The sequence below is a fragment of the Passer domesticus genome, chromosome 3, assembly GCF_036417665.1.
Source record: "Passer domesticus isolate bPasDom1 chromosome 3, bPasDom1.hap1, whole genome shotgun sequence".
Classification (NCBI taxonomy): Eukaryota; Metazoa; Chordata; class Aves; order Passeriformes; family Passeridae; genus Passer; species Passer domesticus.
In genome coordinates this window covers 85,641,706-85,664,232 of record NC_087476.1, presented here as the reverse complement: position 1 = coordinate 85,664,232, position 22,527 = coordinate 85,641,706, and the positions used below count along the sequence as shown (strand labels likewise).

Genomic DNA, 22,527 nt, shown 5'->3' with positions numbered 1-22,527 from the left:
TCTGCAGAAGTAAAATACAAATTCACTTGGGTGCAATTTATTGTGGCAATAACCATACTGTTTACATCATGATCAAGCACAAAGTGTTGGTCTAATATCCCCAAGGAGAACAGACTGTAGATAAGCATATTTTATGGGAGGACTCTGAGATTTATTCCTGATGCTTTCCAGTTGTGACTTTGGAAAATCCTTGCAAGCCCTTCAGAATGAGCAAGGTAAAGCTGACCTTTTTGATAGCTGCTGGTAAAATATCTGATCTTGTGTTAAGCATAAACTTAGCTGTGACCTTCACTAAACCAGAAAAATGGAAGTTCCATCATTAAGAATCACAACAGCTCCTTCTGTGCTGGCAGCAACACATGAACCTTGGGGCAGCTCCAGCTAAACTTCAGATCCCAGGCTGTCAATTAGTCCATAACTTCTGAAAGACTCTTTGCTGGGGCAGTCTGCATTCTTCCAGCCTGACCCAGGAAAGCGACAGCAGCAGTCAGGATGGCCCAAGACATAGCACTGATGGATTTCTACTGACAAGCAGCACAGTGGAGGAAGCAACACTTGAGAATTCCACACTAGAGATGGAAATCCTCAGACTCCTATGTAACAGCAATGACAATTTGAGTTAGACTTGACAAAAACATTTATAAAGGTTTGAGAATGAAGCGTTTGAATAGATGGTAGAGTTTCCAACCTAAATTCTCAAATGGTAACATGCCTGAGGTAAATGTGTAACTCATGTGTTCTGGGCAGGAGGATAAACTATAGGCACTTCTGAGCTCTTTTCCAGTCTTATTTCTCTGACTCTGTTCTCAAGTGTGTTGTCACACGTCTTGAAAGATGGAAATAAAATTTCTGTTCCATAGTTTTTTACTGTACACACTCACGGGTGCTAATGACAAAAGTGAGAACAGGACCCCATGTTTACAGGCTTTTTTTTCTGAGCATCTTCTCCTCCCTCCCAACATGCATGACAGCTTTTCTCTTGAATCTGTATCTGTAACCTGACAGGTAAACAGCTATGAGTTCTGCTGCCTTTCTGCAGTACTACAAAAGATCTGATGGCTTTGCATTTTCAAAGACAACCTCTTCTTTTTAGGGTGTTCTCTCGGTCTCTAGAATGCAAGTCCAGTGATATAATGATTCCTCTAATTCATGTGCATGCCATATCTCATTTTTTCTTTAGCAGTGTAAACAAGTGTATTTTTAGGATATTATCTCATTATACCCTTGATTACCCAACTTCTACATAATTTAACCCTTAGTAACATAACCTATTTTCTTCCTCAGGCTATTGTAAGCTGTTTCCTCTTTTCAGTTTGTAAATTTTTCTAGTTGAAGAATTTTTCTTTACACAGAAACTCCGCTGCACCCTTAGCTGTGCTTCACCATATGCAGAAAGGATCAAGGGACTAAACCTGTTTCATCCTTCTGTGTCCTCTGCATCACATCTTATGTTTTCATGAGCAAACATTTGTAAGCTGAACCCATATTTTTATGGGAACACATTAAACATCTACTGATTTCTAAAGAGGAATGGGCAGTATAAGGCAATGGCATTCAAGCCACAGTCTACATGGAGCTGCCTGTCATGCAATGATCTTCTAACTGTTCAAGTATGTTAGAATTAATTTAAAACACATGCAGTACTTCTCTAATGTTGCTCTTTCGTATAAACTGTGATAATGAACCACACGACTGAGCAAGGCAGAAATACCCTTTCTCTTTCTCTTAATATAGACTTTACCCCATGAGAAACCTGCATAATACCATTTTCCAGGGCTCTACCTAACTCATGACACTTTTTTTTGTTGTTACTCTGAAGATGTTTTTGGTGTCTGGAAAAATGCCATGTGTTATCTCAGACATAAAGGTCACACAAATAAACCACACTGGAAATTTCTCTAAATTCTATTTACAGAAGAAAGTGATGGATGAAGATCCAAAGGATCTCTTCCCTGTATATGACAACACCTGTTTCTTATGTGAAATGTGTCTTCAAGACATTAATCTTTCTACAGCCATTTCTCCATCTACAAAGGAGCATAATAAAACTTATGTATGTTCCTTTATAAAGTGCGTTAAACTCCATGGATGAGAAGGGCTATATGAAAAAAAGTCAAATTTTTATTACTGTTGTTACTATTAAGGTACCACAAGCAAGAATATTTGTCAAATTATGGGTTTAATGAGATAGGTTTATCAAAAGTAAGTAGGGGTGCTGGCAGAAAAGCCCCAATACTCCTTTCTGAAGTTGGTCATCAGTGACAAAAACAATTAATGCAAAAATGTTCCTGATAAATTCTAGACCCTCCCTAGCTAAGAAAAGCTTGGTACAATCCCTTAACAACAAGGAGAAGAGCAACCCAGGATGGACACTACTCAACTTAAAAGATTCAAAGGTCACAAATGTGGAAACATATTTGCCCCACAGGATCTCAGTGAGCACAGATGGCACCATCAACCACTTCCACTGTTTATAGTATGAGGAGAAAGAAACATTCCAACTCAGATAAACCCCATCAGCAGTCCAGCTGTTCAGCAAAAGCCATTGGGAGCCGCCTCTGCAAAGCAGGATGCCAACTTGGTGCCAACAAAAGCAATGGGGCAGTCAGACAGAAGGTGAGTGTGGACACCAAAAACTGCAGTTGTAAACCACTGTGAGAATTAATAGATGTACAGCCCATAATTGGTTTCATAATTCTCTGCTTGTGCCACCTCAAAGGAAGTAGCTGAGGAGATGTAAAACCAAGTGAGGAGATGCCAGTTTCACAATTAAATTGCTGAATTTGGTAGGATCCTTGTATCTTCAGTCCCTTAATATCTTAGCAAAGCAAATTCTTCCACTCAGTGAATCAAACTGTACACACTACACCACATTATCCCTTGAGCTCATTTTCTGACTAAGCAATACTCAACAGTAAGTGTAGCCCAGCCTTCAACCACTTTGCACTGGCACACAGCAAATATGAATTCAGGCCATACTTTGTTGTCCTTTTCCCGCCTAAAACCTCATGAAAATGCACAGCACAAGTGCAAGGTTTCCTGCTTCTAATAATGTGTATTTTGTTATAAAAGTAAATGAACTGCAATCAGAGTTCAACACTATTTGAAAAAAAAAAAAGTTGAGTACATGATCAATCCTGTAGAAAAAAAAAATAGGAATCAGTAAAAGTTTAAAAATATAGCATTTTCCTAATTCTGGTAAGAATATTTAATTATTAAACCCCACAAATAGCAACAACAAAAATCATGAGTAGTAAAGAACCTTCTACTTTGATAAAGCTCAGTTTATGCTTTGCTAAAATTTCTATTTCTCATTCTGGTAACATTTTCTTTGGGAGGTTCTCTAACTTCCTCATAACACGCCCACAAAATACATCACTTATCTACTTTACAGATGAGAAAATCAAGCAAAGCAGAATTAATTAATTCTCCTAAAGTTGTAATCACCCCTAATACAGAGATCAAAGATACCCTATTGCAATCCTGAGAGTAAGGGAGCAAAGCAGCGAAGCAAAATTTAACCTCAGTCTCCGAATGACACAGCACATCAGTGATAAAGGTCCTTCTTGCACAGTGCTAAGAAACTGATTTAAGATTAATCTATCAAATATGCCCACCTCTCTCACGGCTGTAGGCAGATGGATGTGCCACTAAGACAAATGATAAACTACCGTCCTCTGATGTCACTGGCCTTGCCATTTGCAATTCCGAGCAGCATCAGAATGGTGCTTAGCTGCTGAGAACAGGTTGCATAAGGTACATCTGGGACTGAGATCCTGTCACTGTGGGAAAAATCTTTTCCTTTCAAAACACTGAGCTTCTCCAATAAGCTGGAGGTTAAAAAAAAATCCTGCAAAATAACTGATGATCTCATCAAATGTACAATGAACTCGAGGCTGAAATGTCTATTTTGCTTGACAAGAAAAGCAGACACACTGAGAAAGAGACAATAAAATACATTCACTGCAGACTCAGTGAGAAGGTATCAGGAACCATTCAGAGTTTTCAGAAAACCTTCTTTATAATCCCAAAATCACATGTAAGGCACTTACGGCAAATCTCTGGCTGGCTTTTCTTGCCAGAAACAACTGCAGGTTACCAAAAGTCAGCCCTATCAAAGACCTGCATCATCATCATCACATATCAAAAACTTGTGTTACCCCAGGGAAACAAGTCCACCACCCTCAGAAACCTGAGTGATGTGGTTTTGACGACCACTACATCCAAAGTCAATGATTAGTTACCATAACCAAAATTTCAATCAAATGCAATACAATCACAGAGCAGTAACAATTCAGCCTTCATCTAGAGAAAGAAGTTCACCACAATTCATAATGGAATCTCTAATATTCAGTATATTTGAAGGTTTCACAAGATGCCAGATTTCTTTGCAATTGTGCATGATGTACTTCCCAGCTTAAAAGCACTACTGATTTGCAGGGATGTTCCCTGCAGAACATGCAACGAGGGGAACACCACAAATTGATTGATTACAATGCTAGAAAAAGAAAATCTTTTGCCCTGGGAGCTACAGGGAACCAGAAGCTGAATATAACTCAGCATCATCCTATAATGACAACAAAGGAAGCCAGGATGTCTGAGCAGGAGGAGAGCTCCACGGCACAGGATATTCCTCAGCTCTGTTCAATGCCAATGAGGCACATTGCATAGGGAAGTGGTTCCATGAGAGCAAGCTCAAGGTCTGAGTGACCAGCAATCCAGAAAGTACAATGAAAACCTAGGAAAAGTTCAGAGAAACTGGAGCCATCCAGGCTTTGGAGGAACTGGAGCGTGCATTTCTGCAGCAGAACGTCAAAGAGATGAAACAGACCATGGAATACAGCCAGAACACTGATGCTGCTCAAGGCCAGGAGGCAAGACAAGGTCATAGCCCTCTCCAAGCCTATGTGATGTGTGCTGCAGCCCTGAGACTCCACACTGGGCCCTGCAGAAGAACAGAGTTCACCCAACTGACCCATGACAACAAAGCAGACACATACCCAAGTCACATCTGGGTACAAGACCACATAACAAATATCAAAAACAGAAGCTTATTGAACTTTTTTCCTCCCTTTCCTTTGAGATTTCATCATCCTCCACTATTTTAATATAGTTGCAGGTATTTAAAATATATTTAAAAATTAATCATGACAGCTATTATCTCCATACTAATTTCACAGTGAACTCTGTACAATACCTTAAAACTCCTGGGTAAGTTGTCATCAGCTCCATCCACTACACATTTCATTTCTCCTCATACCAGGCTTCCCAGCCTGCTCCTGCTTTGTCTCTTCTTTTTTTTTTTGTCCCTCCTGATGAGGGGCAGCTGAGGGAGCTGAGGAGGCTCAGCCTGGAGAAAACAAGGCTAAAGGGAGACCTTATCACTCTCTACAACCACCTGAAAGGAGGGTGTAGCCAGGTGGGGGGTGGCCTCCTCTCCCAGGTAACAAGCAACAGGACAGAAGGAAATAGCCTCAAGTTGCACCAGTGGAGGTTTAAAGTGGATATTACAAACAATTTCTTCACCAAAAGGGATGTCAAGCATTGGAACAGGATGCCCAGGGAGGTGGTTGAGTCAGCCACCCCTGGGGCATTTAAAAGATGTGTAGATGTGGCACTTCGGGCCACAGTTTAGCGGTGGCCTCGGCAGTGCTGGGTTAACACTTGGGCTCAATGATCTTAAAGGTCTTTTCCAACCGAAATGGTTCTGTAAACAAAAATGATTAGATGAAAGCCAGAGGCTGACAGATACACTTTATCCTCGGTATCAACAGCTTTAAATACATTAGAGATGAATGAGGGATATTGATAGCTGAAAGGTTTGCTCATTTGAGTTCACTTCTCTAGCAAATTTTTTCACTACGTTCACTTTTGCAAAAGTCAAAGTGTAATAAACAAAGTTATTCTCTGTAGTGTTATTGACAAGAAAAAAAGAGTTATAAGTAGTATTGATTTGGGATGAAATGGTAAAACATGACAATCAATAGAGCTTAGTCAGACATAAAATAGGAGTCACATAAGTCATGACAGGATTATTACAGGAGACAAATCCTGGTATCAGCCAAAGAAGGGAAGAAGCTGTAAATGGATTGAAAATATAAGCTATAGATTGCTTTTTAGAAAAAATAACCCTACATTATTCATTTTAATGTTTTAATATGTGAGGTAGTTTTTATTTCAGCATATTGTCAGTTCTGTTTTTCTAAAGCTTTGAAACAAATTCTTTCCACCTCCATAGTATATTCATTAAATGTCATCAAAGCTCTTTTCAAATCTCTGAGAGAAGTATGATTATTCTGATTTAACAGATAATGAAAAGACAGAAGGAGACTGGAACTACATTTTCCAAACTAGTCAGTAAGCCACGTGCCTTGTGTCTAAATACAAAAATCCATAAAATGAGAGAAAATCACAACTGTGGTCAGCAGCTGCTTACAGAGTTCCCAAACTCTGGGTCACAGGCTGGGGAGCCAAAAACTGAGCCCTCACAGCAAACACAGCAAGCTACATAAGCACAATGAGCCTGCTCACAGATACAACAGAGCCTAAAATAAGAGGCATGCTAATTCACAGTCCTCTGTTCTAATTACAAAGCTCATTATTTTTACCATTCAAATGACTCCGGGTGAAAGAAACCCACCAACCATATATTCTACCACATGCAAAGACTGTACATTTGCTGGGATTTATACAGTGCCTACTTTCTGAGCACAACCACATTGGAAAATAATAGCAATAATCAGAACAGCAATGAATGTTTTTCACTGGTGATTATGCCCACGCACAATCGTTCAGTGCATTGCCTTTTCCTAGACTCTGGTCCAAAAATACCCCCAAGTTATTGAAAGATACTAAAGTGATTTACAAATGAAATGTAACAGAATTAGTTACATTACTGAGGTGAAAGGCAGCAGTGTTAGTGCATCAGCATTGCACAACAATTTATTGCAGGCTGGGATGAAAATTATTCAATTTGAGGGAGATATAAACCAAATTTTGAAGAACCTTTAACACTAATTGGCTAAATAAGTGTTGACAATCAAACTGTGGGATATGCAGAGCCTCAGGGAGGAAGGGGCCTTGGAGCAGCTTCATTTTTATGAATGGAGCCATAAGAAGGACAGGAGCACACACAACTCTAATCTGGAGAAAGGCACAGGACAGACTGAATAGCACCACCACACTGAAACATGAGCTGCCCAGGAAATCAAGGGTTACACAGTTGCAATAAAATAAATTAAAATTAAAAAAAAAAAAGCCGTTGCTAAAGAGTGACTGCAACAGTTTAAAAGCATTTTTAGCTGGAATCACATTTTCAGTCACAGGATTTCTATTCAAAAATGGCATTATCGTCTCCAGAGAGAAAACTAGGCCTGAATCAGGAGAAGGATGGACAAGATGACCTTTTGAAGCCCTCTTCAGCCGTATTCCTGTAAGTCCATATTCAGTTAAAGAAAATATGTCTGGACTAGAGCTGTTGTGGCTTAGGCATTCAAATTAGAAAATTTTGGCATTAAGTCTTTGGCAAGAGAAGAAGCCCAAGCAATTTTTACATCGAGCTCTGCCATTAGTGATGTGATTCAATCATAAAATGGCTTATTCCCCCAACACAAACATATAATACCATGCTGGAGTAGGAATGTGAAGCTGCTCTCATATCACAGCTAAGTTCATTTTGCAGCAAAGCAGTTTACTTTAAGACTTTTCCAGTAATCCAAGTCTAATTATAGAATCAATTTAAAACAATTTTGTAATTAAAAGTACCTTCTGAAATAGCTCACGGGCTCAATAATTTAAACGATAGTGTTAAAAAGGTAATTAAAATTAAAAGGCCAAATAAAGCTGGGTCGCTCCTCCACTAGGAGAGTGCTGAAGGACGTCACATTTCCAAACCCGAATCGTCAGCTTCCTCCCGAAATTTCTGCTTTCCCCAGCTGCACGGGGATTTCTCACTAAGAGTCATCCAAGAGATGTCTGAGCGGACCGCGGCGGGGCAAGGCTTTTTTAAAAAAATTATTTATTTTTTCCCACTTTAAATTCAAAAAATTACGCTGTTTCAAAATTAAGTACTTACAGAGAGCCAGTGCTGCCTAGCCGGGGTGAGGCTCCCTCCTGCCGGGGGTCCCCACGCAGGGTGCCAAAACGGCGCGCCCCCGCGGCAGGCACGGGAGGGGGTAGGGGGCGCAGGGGGGGGGAACTTTCCCTGCTCCCCCCGGGTCGGGGCTGCGGGGCCGGCTGGGGATGGGGTGGCCAGGGCTGGGGACGGGCGGAGGAGGGGACCGGGGACGGGGCGCCTCACTCACTCACCGCCCGCCGCCAGCCCCGGGCCGAGGCTCAGCGCCAGCTGCAGCCACAGCGCCGCGGCCAGCACCCGCCGCGCCGCCGGGAGGGCACCGCCGCTGCTCGCCTGCTTCCCATGACACATCTTCTGCCCGCCAAAGGCATCCGGTTCGCCGCCACCTGCAACGAGAGAGCCGCTCCGCCTCGCCGCTGCCCGGGGCTCCGCGCGGGTCCCCCGCGCCGCCTACCGCCCTCCCCGCCGCCCTCCCGGCCCCGCGGCTCCCCCGGCCATGCCTCCTCGCCGCCTCTACCTGCGGGGGCCCCCCTGCCAGAGCTGGCGCTACCTCCGCGGCTACTGCCGCCGCCTCCGCCGCTGCGGCTCGGCAGCCTGCCGGGGGCGGGCGGAGCGCACACGCACACACACTCATACACGCTCACACGCCACACAGGCGCACAGAGACTCCTGCGCATCCCGAAGCCGGCCGGCCCTACCTGCGAGCGGGGCAGCGGCATCCGCAGCGCGCACCTGCCCGGCCCGTCCCGCCCGCCCAGCCGGCGAGGAACGGAGGTGCAGGGAGCCGTGAGCGACGGGAGCCCGGGCAGCCCCGGCGCGCCAAGCACGCATGGCAACCGCGGGCACAGCCGCGCCGCCGCTCCTGCTGTGCTGCCCGGGCAGCCCGGCCCGCAGGGGCACCCCCTGCCCTGCGCCGGGGGGCCCCCGAACACTGCCGAGGGTCGGGGAAGGCGAAGTTAAGGCTTCGCTTCCGGTAGTTTCTGCTCGTTTTCACCTCAGACGGGGTTTCGTGGTGCGCAACACTGACGGAGCATCTTTGGAGTGCCCTGTGCTTCGTCACGTAGGCAGAGGGTTAGGTACGAGACGCGGTTTAGCAGCACTAGTGGCAGTGCTTTATCTTTCACAGTTTTTGGGAGTGCGAAGGGATATTCCTGAGCACTCTCGCCTACCAGCTGCTACTGGGGAAACGCAGGATGCCTCGGCCTGCCGGCCGGAGCAATTTACTGTTAGGAATCAGCTGTATTTAGTGAATCTGTGAAATTCACAGCCACGAATCACTTAATCAGAGACCGTCTCGTGGCTCCAGCAATTGTGGTAGCTCTGTTTCCTGGTGCCATTCCACAGCTGGGCATTGCATCTCTACCCTTGCTCAGAGGTAGCAGAGGGTGTCCTCTAGCTGAAAAGGACTCTGCTAAGCAGATTAAGGTGTTTGGCACACTCCTGGGACACAGCAAGGGGAACAAAACCAGGGACAAGGGAATGCACATTTATAATGAAACATATCTATGCTTAGTACAAACACAGACCCAAAGGCACGAGGGATAATATTAACAGCATGTGGCCATAGCACATCCTAATGCTTCAAAGTTAATAGTAAATACTGGTAATGTTGAACTTCTTTTCATGTGTCTCAGCTACCTAGTGCTGTCTCCTCCAAGTTAAAACTTAAGATTCTTCAGGACAGATTTTAGTTCAAATCATGCATCAGTTTAAAGGCCGGTGTAAGAAGCATAGTACTTTATCTCCCCTGGAGAAAATGGGCATCTCACAGTGAAATGTATGTATTCTGCTAAGAATAGGGAAGTATTGGCCAATTTTTGGCTATTGTCTCTGAAATACCTTTGCTGCTCCATATAAACAGGAAAATTTGGAAAATATAGAGCATTTTCACCAAGCATCATTTCCTGATCAGGTCAGTTTTCATGTCCCCAGCCAGCCCAAAGAGGGAGTTCAGGGCAGTAATAGCTGTCTAAGCCCTGCAAACACAGCACAGGCACAAGTTACATGATAGAGTTGTTCTTCAGAGGCAATAAGCCATTGACTACTACAAGCAGCAGGACAGAGCAATAATGCAGGAATTCCTGTTATCTGTAATAAGAGGATCTTTATGTTACTGGTTTGGTAGCTTTCATTTTTGAAATCAAAATAGCAAAAGATAATGTCCCGAGCAATCTGATGCTATTCGTGTTCTCCATCAATTGAAATGCAAAGTGCTGGATACAATGTCTACCTTCAGTGTGGGTGGAGCACCCAGACACTTCTAAGGAGGAAGGTGCAAGTAAACTAATGTCTATCAGTGTTGATAGGTACTACTTAACCCTTGTTTCTGCCACTTATTCCTATCCCCACGTGTGCAGCTGCACCTCTGACACCATTCAGCTTGAGGAAGGACAACTGACTGCTCCAGGTACCTGTCAGCCACCCCACATGAATGGGCCCATCCCTGCTCAAAACAGCACCGAGAAATCAAGGCTTTCTTGTGCAGCAGCTCTTCTTCAAAATCTTAATGAACTGTAAAAATTCTCCTCTTGCTGAGCAGGACATGTGTGTGCAAGGTGGTGGCAGTGGCTGAAGCGGCTAGGCCCCCAGTGGCTGAAGGAGTTTAGCAGGAATCCATGTCAGCCAGGAGCAGGGAAGGGCTCCTGCAGCCCAGGAAAGTAAACTGAGTGAGGAGCAGCAAAAGGTGGAGGAGGATGAAGCCTGAAGCAACCCCAACCACAGAGAGGCAGAAGGGAAGGAGCCGTTTTGCTTTGGCTTGGACTTTGTTTCTGGAAGGGATGGATGGATGGATGGATGGATGGATTGCCTGAAGGGCTACAACTGTTCTGTGACCAAATCTGACATCTGTAATCAATTTACTGCATCCTCCTGAGCTGAAGTGGGGCCAGAGCAGTGATCAGTGGGCTGGACCTGAAGCTCTGAGCTGCTGTTACATAGCACAGACTGTAAACTACAGGAGGATTTGTCCCCTGGTTATCCCACCCAGATGTCATCATTTCTGTGCCTTCATACACTTGGCTGCCCCTCCACTATTTTTTTAAAGCAAGTTACAAATGAGCCTCAAACCTGTGGGGAGTAACCCTGAATTGCCTCTGGGGATAAACCCTCCCTGGTGCTGGTGCAGATGGGCTGCAAACAAGTTCAAGAGATTATGTGCGCTTTTTTTGGTTTTTTTTTTTTTTTTGTTTTGTTTTGTTTTGTTTTTTGTTTTTTGTTTCATATGTACTCACAAAGCTGCTTCCATCTCCCTGCACTGCTTCTGTAGCTAAAAATGCCACCTCTCAGAATGAAGATGAAAAGTGCCAGTGCTCATCTGCACTCTCCCGACTCAGGTTCCTGTTGTTTGGGCCCAGGAGCATCGAGGTGGTGGTGGGAGCAGGTAGAGGTCACATGCTCCTTGTGGCAGGTTGTGGGCGCTGCCATGTGGTGAGAGGTGTTCCTGGCCAGTTTCACTCTCCTTGGAGGAAGAGGCTTCAGCTCTGCTCCAGCTGGTGCACACAGTCAGCTCCTGGCTGCTTCTAGCAAGTCTAGGGTGAGCATCCCAGCCAGATTCTGGCTAGCTGTGGGCTTACAGCTCATCTTCTGGGGTTTTGTGATCACCTTGGTGAATAAACAATTGTGTATATAACTCCTGTCGTTGCAGGACTTTAGTTTTGTCTTGCCATACACATTCATCTGCTTAATTATCTTATTTTTATCTTCTCACATGCCCTTCTTTAGTTGATCTTCTTATTCTGAGGTCTGTACTAATAAAAATCTAGATTGGAAAATTCAGTTGAATACATCCAACCCAAAAATTGGTCCCTCACGCCAAGCTAAATGAGCAGCAACATTGACTCTGCCCAGGAGTAGGAGTATGAAGGCATGCCCACCCTACACAGCATTTGGCTTTAAGTCCTGGATACAATATAATAATTTTATCTCTGTGTCAAGAACTAGGGACTATCTTTCAAAGCATCCATGGCAATGTGAGAGTCTGTGGCATCACCAGTCCAAGTGTTGCCCTTGTAATGTGAACCTGTGTTGCACAGCTGCTGCCATGGCACAAGTATTTGAGAATGCTCAAAAACCAGGACCAAAATGGAACAGAAGCAGACAAATCTGCTGTAGTCTCATTCACACTGCTCATTGGGAAGGTGTCTGGACTAAATTATTTCCAGAACTGCTGAAAGATATTGTTTCAAAGGGAAAAAATTCATTCCCTAAAAAAAAAAAAAAAAAAAAAAAAAAAAAAAAAAAAAAAAAAGAGCTAGGGAATGAATGAGCTCACCCGGTCCTCCATCATCCTGACAGGAAGGGGAGGACAACTGGGGAAAAGAGAGAAGAAACTCATGGGTTGAGAACAGAACAAGAGTCCTGAGTTTAATAATTGAGATAAGAACAGTTTCATAATTGAAAAAAAGTAAAATATAGTTAAGATACTAATGATAGTAATAATTTGACTGAAAAAGATGGATGGACAGAGAGAGAAGAATAAGTCCCCGGAGAAGTAAGTGATGCACAACACATTTGCTCACCACCCTCTGAGTGATGCCCAGCAATGACTGGTCCTTCCTAGCCAATATCCCCCAGTTTATGTCCTGACCATGACTCTTTATGGCGTGGAATATCCCTTTGGCCAGTTCAGGTCAGCTCTCCTGGCTGTGCTCCCTCATGGCTTCTTGTGCAGCTCTTTGCTGGCAGAGTATAGGAAACAAAAAAGTCTCGATTTAGAGTAAGCACCACTCAGCAACGACTAAAACATCAATGTGTTGTTAACACTGTTCTCATACTGAGCCCAAAACACAGCATTTACCACCCACTAAGGAGAAAATCAGCTCTATCCCAGCCAAAAGCAGGACACTGTGGTAAGAGTCAGCTGGAAAAGAGGCTTTGTAGTCCAAATTCTTGGCTACCTAACACTCTGGTTGGCCTTGTTGCATGCATGAGTGGTCATGGGCATCTTTAATTTGCTAGCAAAATCTAACCCAAAATAGTGGGTATTGGATTAAGTGTTTGGGGGTTTTAATTATCACATTAAGATATTCCTTCTCCGTATTTTACCTCCTCAAAAGCAAGGCAAGAAGGAATTGTCCTGGTGATGTGGCTGTTGGGTAGGTAAGTTTCATCCTTAAATCGGACTCCAGAAAGGGTGAAAAGGAAGTGGTGAGGGTTGTAGCTGAGGGTAAAGACAGAATTTATATTTGACAGTGTGGGACTTTAAAAAAAAAAAAGACCCCAGGGCATGTTAGTAGCAGTTGTATGAGCAAAGGGGTGGTCAGTCCATGGGGAAAAACTAGCTTAACACAGGAGTCTGCAATTAATTATTTTAAAATATAAAATGGCGATGACTGGCATTGAGATTTGGCTGCAGAACATCAATCCAGACTGTAAGAACATATTGTTGCAAAATATCCTTCAGACCTCCTGGCCACAGACCAGCTTCCCATTTTATTGGCCGCAAGGAAGAGTTGTTGCCTCGAGCTCACAGATTATTTATTGGTGTAAATACAATTCCACACACAAAATTAAGAAAAAGAGCTCAAGCATCATCTAACAAAATGCAGAGAGTTGCTAAAGGGATTTCTGAATGCTTTGGAAAGCACAAAACTATTCAGGGCTAAGACTTATCATGATCATGTTGTGTCCTTATGAAAGATAATGGCCTTAGATATGCTGTATTACTTGTACTCTAAACAGGCTTAAGCTTTCAAGCATTTTCAAGTAAAAACTCATTTGTTGAACTCCCTTATATATCAGATAATGCATTCAGTCACTTTCTTAATACCTGGAGTACACTGTATTTACCTTTTAACTTAGAAATATTAATGAGCTGATATTTCACAAAAATAAGGTTTGCATGGGTGATCCTGGGGTCGTGCCCATTATTAAACCATGTAAGAATAAATAGATGCTTTGCCAGGAAAGGTTTTATCTTCTTAGATGTGAATGGTGATGTTTTACAGTTAATATTCAGGAATTAATGAGTTTCTAAGTGCTTTCCAATCTATTCCCAAGTGTGCCCAGAAGGATACTCCTGGAGACCCTCCTGTTCACCATGACATTGCCTTTGCTTGATTCTGCAGGAGACTGACCCCTTACACATCTCTGGTTAGACTGGCACTGGAAACCTTGATTTCATAATTTCCCTCCATTAATGTCTAAAAAGGCCAGCTCTCTCACCTACCTCAGCCTGAAGAGTGTGATTGCTGGACACACAGTAATTACAGGGATTGCAGGAAAGCAATTATTCTAAACAGAATACTTTAAGGGGACTGCTTATAAGAGAGACTTCCCTCATGTGCTTTCAAAATGTGCTTTCAAAAACGGGTAAGCCATTAGGAGGAGAATTATTTTGATGAATTCTGAACCACTAACAGTTATGATGGCTCAAGAAAGCAGCCCTAAAATTGCAGAGTCCTGATTTTACAGATGCTAAATAGTGCTGGCTCCTTTCAACTCCTACCAAATTGAAAGGAGAGCTGAAGGCATTCATTTTCTTACAAAGTCAGGATTTAAGAACCTTTCTCTTCCCTAAACATAATCACTTTTATTTGAAGGGAGCAGGGGACACCCTGAAGAAAATGACAGGAATATGAAAGGAGAATTCTTTTTCCTTCACTGAGCCATTAGTACTGACAGCCATAAACTCACATCTGGGACCAATACACAAACATTAATAACCAGCCATCAGTGTAGTTTTACCAATTACTGCTAATTGCTTTTCATTAGAAAAACTGGCAGTGTAGGGGATGGAGTTTCAACTACTTTTTTGTTTCCTACTGACCTACATAACTAATGAAAAGTTTTAGTTAACAGAAAACCACACTTTATTTTTACTTCCATCAACATAGTTTAGAGGACATCACAGAAATAAATGATACCTGGCTAATTGGAGAGCTGGACCAAATCACACTTGCTGTGAGGCCAATTCTTCAGCTGAACACCTGGAGATTTTTATACTCTTCTGATTACAGCCAAATTGAACTTGCCACTAGTCCTGTGACTACATTTGGCCCTTGCTTTCCAGTAAACAGTAATTCTCAGCAGAAGAATATAAAATGAAACAACTCCAGGAGCTGAAACAATTTAAATTAGTTATGAGTGCTTTTTATTTCATTGCCCCAGACCAGAAGAGACTTGAAAATGCAAAATACAATATGTAGTGTTTGATTTGCAACACCATTCTAAGCCCTGAATGTATAAACTCCTGATGAATTTCCCTATGCCCACAGCACACTTGGCACAGTCCATTTCCTTTGCATTATGATACCTGAAGTTCTCCATAAGAGGACCCCAGTGTCTTTCACCTCCAGCTTACAGCTTCATTACTGACCGGTCTGTTTAAATTAAGGTACTCAGCCTCATCCATTTACTCCCTGGAAAAGTTCCCAAATCCCACTTTCTGACCTTTTCATCGGTCTGGCAGATACAGACCTGAGTGCCACGGTGCCTTTGGTGTGGGCAGCAGAGAGACAGCAAGACACAAATGTCTTCCCACCACTGCCTGAACTTAGAGCTACAAGCAAGTCCCTCAGACTCAGCTCCCCCAAAAGGTACCTACATTCAAAATTGCAGCTTCCACAGCCCAGGTCAGTTGCAGTTTAAGTCAAAGGCACTTCACTATCTCTTAGCAAAAATTCTCAGGAGTTTGCAGTTGTGTTTCAGGTTGTGGGCTCAGCCCTGGCAGCAGGGATCTTGTGGCTTGGTTGGTAGGGTTGTACCTCTGGATGCTGGATTCACAGAAGCTTTCACAATGCTTCTGATAAGCAAAACGTCTTTCAGACTAGAAGGGATGTGTCTTCCTTTGTCCAAAGAGAGAAGCTGAGTTTCCCACTCAGGTGCAGAAGAAATTGGCTTCCATGGCCCTTGGATTCTTGCCCTTCCATCTCATGTCTCTGCAGAGTTGATGCAGACAGAGTGTGTTTGCCTAGAAGCATCTAATTAAGTCATGTAGAAAAGGAAAAATTGTGCACTACCTTTTTCCTTGCATGGAGAGCAACTTTATGTATTCCTTGAACACACAAGAAAAGAAGAATAAGGAATTGCAGCAGAGTCCACATGAGAGAGGAGAATGAGAGAGCTGAAGCAGATGTGTTCAAACATATTCTTTGAAAAGCTGTGACAAAAATAGAGCAGCTGGTTGAGAACCCTTCCAGCGCAAATATCTGTACCTTTACAATCCTAAATGTAGAATAACAGAAAAAGTTAAAATGTCACAATTCTATAATGCTGCATAATGACTTCCTAAGGTGTTGAGGTTTTGGTTTTTTTTTTTTTATATTGAGTCGTAACTAAATGCCATGCAAAACCCTAGCTTACACTAGAATTTTTGTAACTTCCACTGGCATCTGTTCTGCACATACTAAAAACCACAGTATTGGTCTCTAAAACTTTTCCAAAAGCCCACAATGTGAAGCAACAGCCATATAGTGTGAATTAGTGCAGCCAGAAGAAAGGGAGCAGAAAGAAATATCCTAGACAGAGTTTGATATGAGTAGACCTTGAAGATGCAGAGATTTGGTTTTGAGCTGTTCTCATCTTTAATTTCCATGTTTATTTTCTACCTTTTTCACACAGACACTAAAATAACTCTCTTCTGCTGTAGCCACATTACCACTGAGTTGTGCCAATTGTATCAGCTGTTCATCTGGCTCTCAGTACAGGCAACAGTTCAGGTTTGTTCAGGTTTCTCCCTGCATGTGATCCTTTTCTTTCTTTTTGCTGATGCATTTTTTGTGGTTTTATATCTGTCAGCTCTTGTCAGGTGAGATAATAACAAATCTAAAGCTGTCAGAAAAATACATGATCACCATTCCTGCTTGATGTTGCCACCCTGAACTTCATAACAACAAGAGGATTAGCTTGAATTGAAGACTAAACTTGATTAGGTTCAATTAGCTATTCTCCTTCAGCAAAAGAAACTCTAAACAAAACAAAACCCCAAACAAACAAAAATTTAAAAAAAAATTATGTCAGCAGTTCCTAAAAGGAGAGGTGCAAGAAAGTCAGGACAAGTCCAGCCAGCCCTGAAGTTTATGCATCAGGTTGTGATTTTGGTGGCTCTCTGGTCCATAGAGGCAAAGCTGTGGGTGGACATCAACAGAAGGTGGGAGAAGAGGTTGAGGAAAAAGGAAATTGTTGGAACTGGTGTGAGTTAATCTGTTTGGGAACAGAAAACATGGGAGTGAGAGCAAGCCCTACACAGTCTGGAGAAGGAGAGAGCAGCAGAGACATTTTGTTGCAAGAGGCAACACCATGGATTGGAAAGACCTCTGAAAAGGTGCTGCTTTCCTCTTTTCTTCATGTCCCTGCCTTTTCTGCACAAGGTCTACTTCATTCTCCAGGGACAACAGCTCCCCAGAGCAATGGCTGAAACCCAGCCTAGCTGTACAGAGAAAGAAATTCTGCTTTTTTTTTTTTTTTTGGTCATGTATAAGATAACTTTCAGATATTTAGATCCCCATGGGAGTCATCTAATTCTTCATGCTTGCTAACGAAAAGCAAATCCAGCCAGGTTTAGTCTTCCTCAACAGATTGTCATGATATTAATGATTCCTTTTTATGAAGTTTAGGACCATTTAAAGCTTTGCTCTTCTTTGTACTGAGGTGTTAATGTTATATTATTTATATGTAATTGTTTTGTTTAAAGTGTAAAACACAAAATGACGCATAAACTAACTCTTTTTGGTATAACAATGCCAATACATTTTGGGTGCAATAAAGCAACAATAAAGTATTAAATACACAGATGGGACAATGTGTGGTGGTGAGATGGCAAGACCTTCACATGACAGACTTTCAAAATCTAATGCTAATTACATCTTCATCAGCTCAGAACTTCCATATGTCCCTGACCTCTCTATTTCTCTCAGTTTACTTATGCTAGTTTGTTCAAACACTCGGTTACTTTCCATGTAATCCAATAGGATTTCCAACTCTCCAAACTGAATTTGCCAACTTCTGCTGACAAACAATGATTTCTCAGAGGTTTTTTTCACTTGGATTTCCCCTTACCCTCATTTGGAGTCCTTTCATAACTACTTTTTCTCATGAAAATACCTCAATGGCTCATTTGAAGCACTTTGCAAGATTCTTTAAGGTAAGAGCGAGGTCTTCAAATTTCTCACACTGAGAGTATTAAAAAGGAGTTTGTTTGAGCAGCTCCATGGCCACCTGGCACGGAGAAGGCTGAGCAGGGGCAGGACCCCTAGATGGTCTAGATGATCATTCTATGATCCTGTGATTCTGTTCTGTGGCAGGGGCATGCCTGAGCTGGTGGCCCATGTGATCTGGACCTGCTCAAGCCACCTCTGTGCTCATCACTGCTGTGGCACTAAAGGGAAAGCACTGTTGGGCAGAGAAGGCCTTGGCTGAGCTTGCTCCTGCATTGTGAGCAGCAATGAGAGGAGGGGTTTGAGCCCCCACCTTTGCCAGCCACTGCCAGCACCTTGGCTCTGCTGAGCTCCAGTGCAGGGAGGGAGAAGCCTGTGCCAGGATGGAAAAGGCTTTGCTCAGTTCTACACAGGAAATGGCAGGAAGAAACAGATATTCCTCTCTTAAAAGGTGGTTCCTTCTTTGGAGCTGCAAACTTCAGGCTTGGTTTCACTGTTGAGAAGTTCATAGTCAAATAGTCCTTCTTCCAAAGGGATTTCTCCATGGGGCAGCCACCAGCCCCAGTGCTGGGTTGTCCTGCCCCTAAAGAAAAGCCCAAACTCTCTTGTGCATGGCCTGAAAGGAACTGAAAGATTTCACTGTCACATCTTTTTGTAACTCCTCCATTCCCCACACTTCATAAATTTTCATCTATAATTGAATGTTATATGTTGTCCTTATTTATTGATTGTATATCACTGCCTATTCCTAATTACTGTTTTCATTTTTTATTTTTTTCCGTCAGAATTTGGCTTTCAGGCAATACTGTCATCTTTCTTGGCACTGGAATCACAGCTTTTTGGCTGTTTAATGAGCTCTTCTTGAAAGAGCTCACCATTCTCCATCACATTTGTTCGTTCTGGATTTTTTTCTCACTCTCACTCTCTTAATCTGTGGAAAACCAGTCCTTCTGAAACACTAAAAATGTATAAAAGTCTGTTTTATTTTTGTCCATTGTAAATACTGGCAAGCAGTGATTACCATTCCATGGCTGACCACTTAGCTTTACCTGTAACAGAAAGGTCCAGAATGGATTTGTTTCGGATGGGTGTTCAAGATTAGGAAGTTACACTTGTAACTTTTAGGAAAAAAAATACCTTCGGAATAGTCTTGAAGGATATTGCAGCTCTTTCCTTACACAAAGATTATGAAGAAAAGGGGAACTGTGAAATTTTCTTACAACTGATTTGAATCTAGAAGTTCTTGTTCAGTCCATCATAGTGAAGTCAGAAATTATTTTTCTAACACTTGAGACTGTTTGGGTAGCAGGTTGTATTTCAGCTGTTGATTATTTATAAATCTGAGCAAAATTATTATTTACGACTGCAAATGCAGGATAAATTGTGAAATTTTACCTACAACCAGAGTTACGAAATTTCAGCATATATTTTATTCACAAGCTTCCTTCTTTTTATATTACTTAGCAAATATAATGTTATCTCATTATATGTAGTCTTTGCCCCAAAGAGTTTGCAGTCTCATTCAGGCACCAAAGATTTTTTTAGCAGAGGAAAGCATAATGAAGTAATTAGTTTGAAATAAACAGACATCATTGAAGATTAGAGAGCATGCACATTAATTAAGGCATCATCCAGAACCCTTCTCCTGCAAGGCATGTGTTCTGCACCAGTCATGGCTAAAGATGTTACAGAAAGGAATTCACTGAAAGCAGAGACATTTTCCTTTGGATTATGACTGTGAAGTCATTTTATCCACGCCAAGATCTGAAGTCCATCAATAAAACTGAGAGTGATTTCAAAAGCCATACATTATGTTTAGCCCTACTTACACTCAGAGCACTTCCCCATGGATTGATTTTGCTGGGAGCTGAAACCATTGAGGTGCTCAGTCCTCAGGCAGAGTTACAGTACTGGGAATTATTCCACCACACTTCAGTGCCATTTACTATGCCTCAACATACAGACAGCACCTGAATGCAAATGGGAAGAATAATTTCATGAAATCATTTCTGGAACTGCATAGTTTTAGTAATTAAAACTTTTACTTACACCTATTCAGGAATGAGCAGAAAATTATATTAATGCACTGCACTTATTAAATTTTTAAGGTTGACTGGTAAATTTAGGGGTGATGCAAGACATATTTAAACACCTTTGAGGACAAAAAAGGTCAAACAGCATTCTGATTAGTACAAATATGTGGGAATTTTCTCCTCAAATTTAGTTTGGTGGGAACAGATGGGCTTTTCCACGTACCTGATTCTATGGCTATTTTGCTGTGCTTCAGATGTTTCTGAGACACAGGTGTTTCTAGGCAACATTTACAGAATTCTCAGAGGAAAAATATCTGCATAGGAAAAGCAAAAACTAAAGGTTGCCTGACCCAGCCCCTGTACTGAGTTAGCATGTTGTCTACTTCTTCAGTCATTCAACACCAAAGAAATATGCTTATTTATTTTTTGGGCTTTGTGTTAAGATTTCAGGTTATGATTTGCAAAACAATGGGAAACCCAAACAGATCAAAGCCCGAGATATATGTAAGGGAGTACTGAAATGAAGACATTTATGAAACACTGATAATCATTCCATTATCTCCATAAGCATGGACAGGACACAGAAAACAAATGCAACAAAGCACATGCAGTACATTAAAATTCTGATTTCATATATATCTTATCCTGCCAAAAAAACCCCTGGATATCTCACAAACACACAAAAATTACATATACAAAAACACACACAATAAAAAAAAGGGGGGAGAGCAAGGCTCAATACAGTTTTAATCACAATGTCTGATCTCAGGTTAGTTTAAAGGAGAGAAATCACCTCACCTTTCATAATTCATTAGAAATGTAAGTTAGATACTACAATTGATTCAGATGAGTACATGACACTTTTATCATTGCCTCTTTTCTATTTCTCTGCCAGAAAGTTCTTCTATCTCAGCTTCTTACAAGATTGTTCAATTACTAATCAGAAGAACAAACCTTTCAAAAGATTTAGAGGTTCTACCTTCCGGATTATATACTGTAGTAATTTAATGGTAACAAGCTGCAGTGCTGACTAAGGCAATTTGATTCATAAGAATTTATGGGCTATTCAGAATATATCCCAAAGCATGATTACAATTATTTGACAAATTGTTCTATGAGGAGTGGAACTGATGTTGCATCCGTGTCCTCTGTTATGAATAGAAATTTGTATTTTTTTTAAGTTTCAGAGTTAAAAAAAAAAAAACAAGTCAAACCCGGTCAGACTTCTTTGGGTGTGCTGCCAAAAAAAAAGTCCTTAATCACCCATTAATGGCCGGTAATTAACTATTGTTTCCCTGATGCTGGCAGCTTGCCAAGAAGACACCAAGAGAAACCCTCCAGGGTAAAGAGAATGGGCAGTGACACCAGAGCCAACATGCAAATGAGAAATGCATTGCACCCTGGGTTTTTTTTTACAGTTTTACAGTTTTTACAAGAAAAACCCCTAAAATCATGAGCCAACAAGTGACTTAAGTGACATCTAAGGATGGGAGCATAGCCCCGTACCTGCTTGGACCTTTTTGTTTCTCACCCTAACCTGAAAAGATACTGATTAAAGAGACACCCTGGAGTGTTAAACAAACAAGCTAAGTACTCTACGACTCTCCCGTGAGGACAGAGTCCCCAGCTCTGTCTGCAGACCAGTGGACAAAGCTGCATCCTCCTCCTTCTTCCTGCCACGCCTGGGAGCAACGGCGGTGTGGGTGCAACCCGTCGATTTCTCCCCACCTGAGCTGATTCTTCTTAATAAAGGCATTAAAAAGGAGAAAAATCTCCTGCCCATTTATTTCATCCTCCTCCCATCCCAGGCATCCCAACCCTCTGCTTCCTTCAGCAGCCCTCGGCTGTCGCAGAGCTGCAAACATCCCAGCCATTGCTTCTGGTGCCAGACAAAACCTGCAGTGTGTTGATTCTACACCTAAAACCAGTATACACAATAGAAGGAAGAACTGTTTAATAATACTGGTAGAAGGAGGCTTTCTTTTCCTGGTTCTTTCACAAGTCTGTTTTTTGTCACTGCTATCCAAGCAAAGGCAGGATTGCGCAACAGCTTTAGGCACCTGCTGGAAACTGAGATCACAAGTCCTTTGTAATTCATGGGGATTTGCCTTTGGCCCCAGCAGTTAGAGGATCATTATTGAAATCTTTCAGCACTCTGTTTGCTCCTGTTTTACTAGCATGGGTTATCTCGACTGTACCTTCTATGATTGATCACATTCCAGTTTTTCAAACAGAAAAATTCTTGGGAATATACAATTCTGAGAATATACAATTTAAAGTTTCACCTTATCTGCTGTGACTACAAGGTAAAAAATCATAAAGAAAA

At 42.1% G+C, this 22,527-nt stretch overlaps 1 protein-coding gene across 7 annotated transcripts in view; it reads right to left on the bottom strand.

The window, feature by feature from the left end:
• Window positions 1-9,043, bottom strand: part of SUSD4 (sushi domain containing 4) — a 74,284-nt gene extending 65,241 nt beyond the window's left edge. For 4 of the 7 annotated variants that reach the window (XR_010359014.1, XR_010359015.1, XR_010359016.1 and 1 more), the window contains exons 1-2: window positions 8,773-9,043; window positions 8,308-8,460 (exon numbers count right to left, since the gene is read on the bottom strand). Coding sequence is in view for 4 of the 7 variants with exons in the window: in XM_064414079.1 (XP_064270149.1) it covers window positions 8,308-8,460; window positions 8,773-8,905 (286 nt within the window). In the remaining 3 variants the exon portion in view is untranslated. Of the gene's footprint in view, window positions 1-8,307; window positions 8,461-8,591; window positions 8,741-8,772 lie in introns of those variants that run through there. The other 3 variants (XM_064414080.1, XM_064414083.1, XM_064414081.1) reach the window with 3 other exon arrangements.
• Between the last annotated feature and the right edge of the window lie 13,484 nt (window positions 9,044-22,527).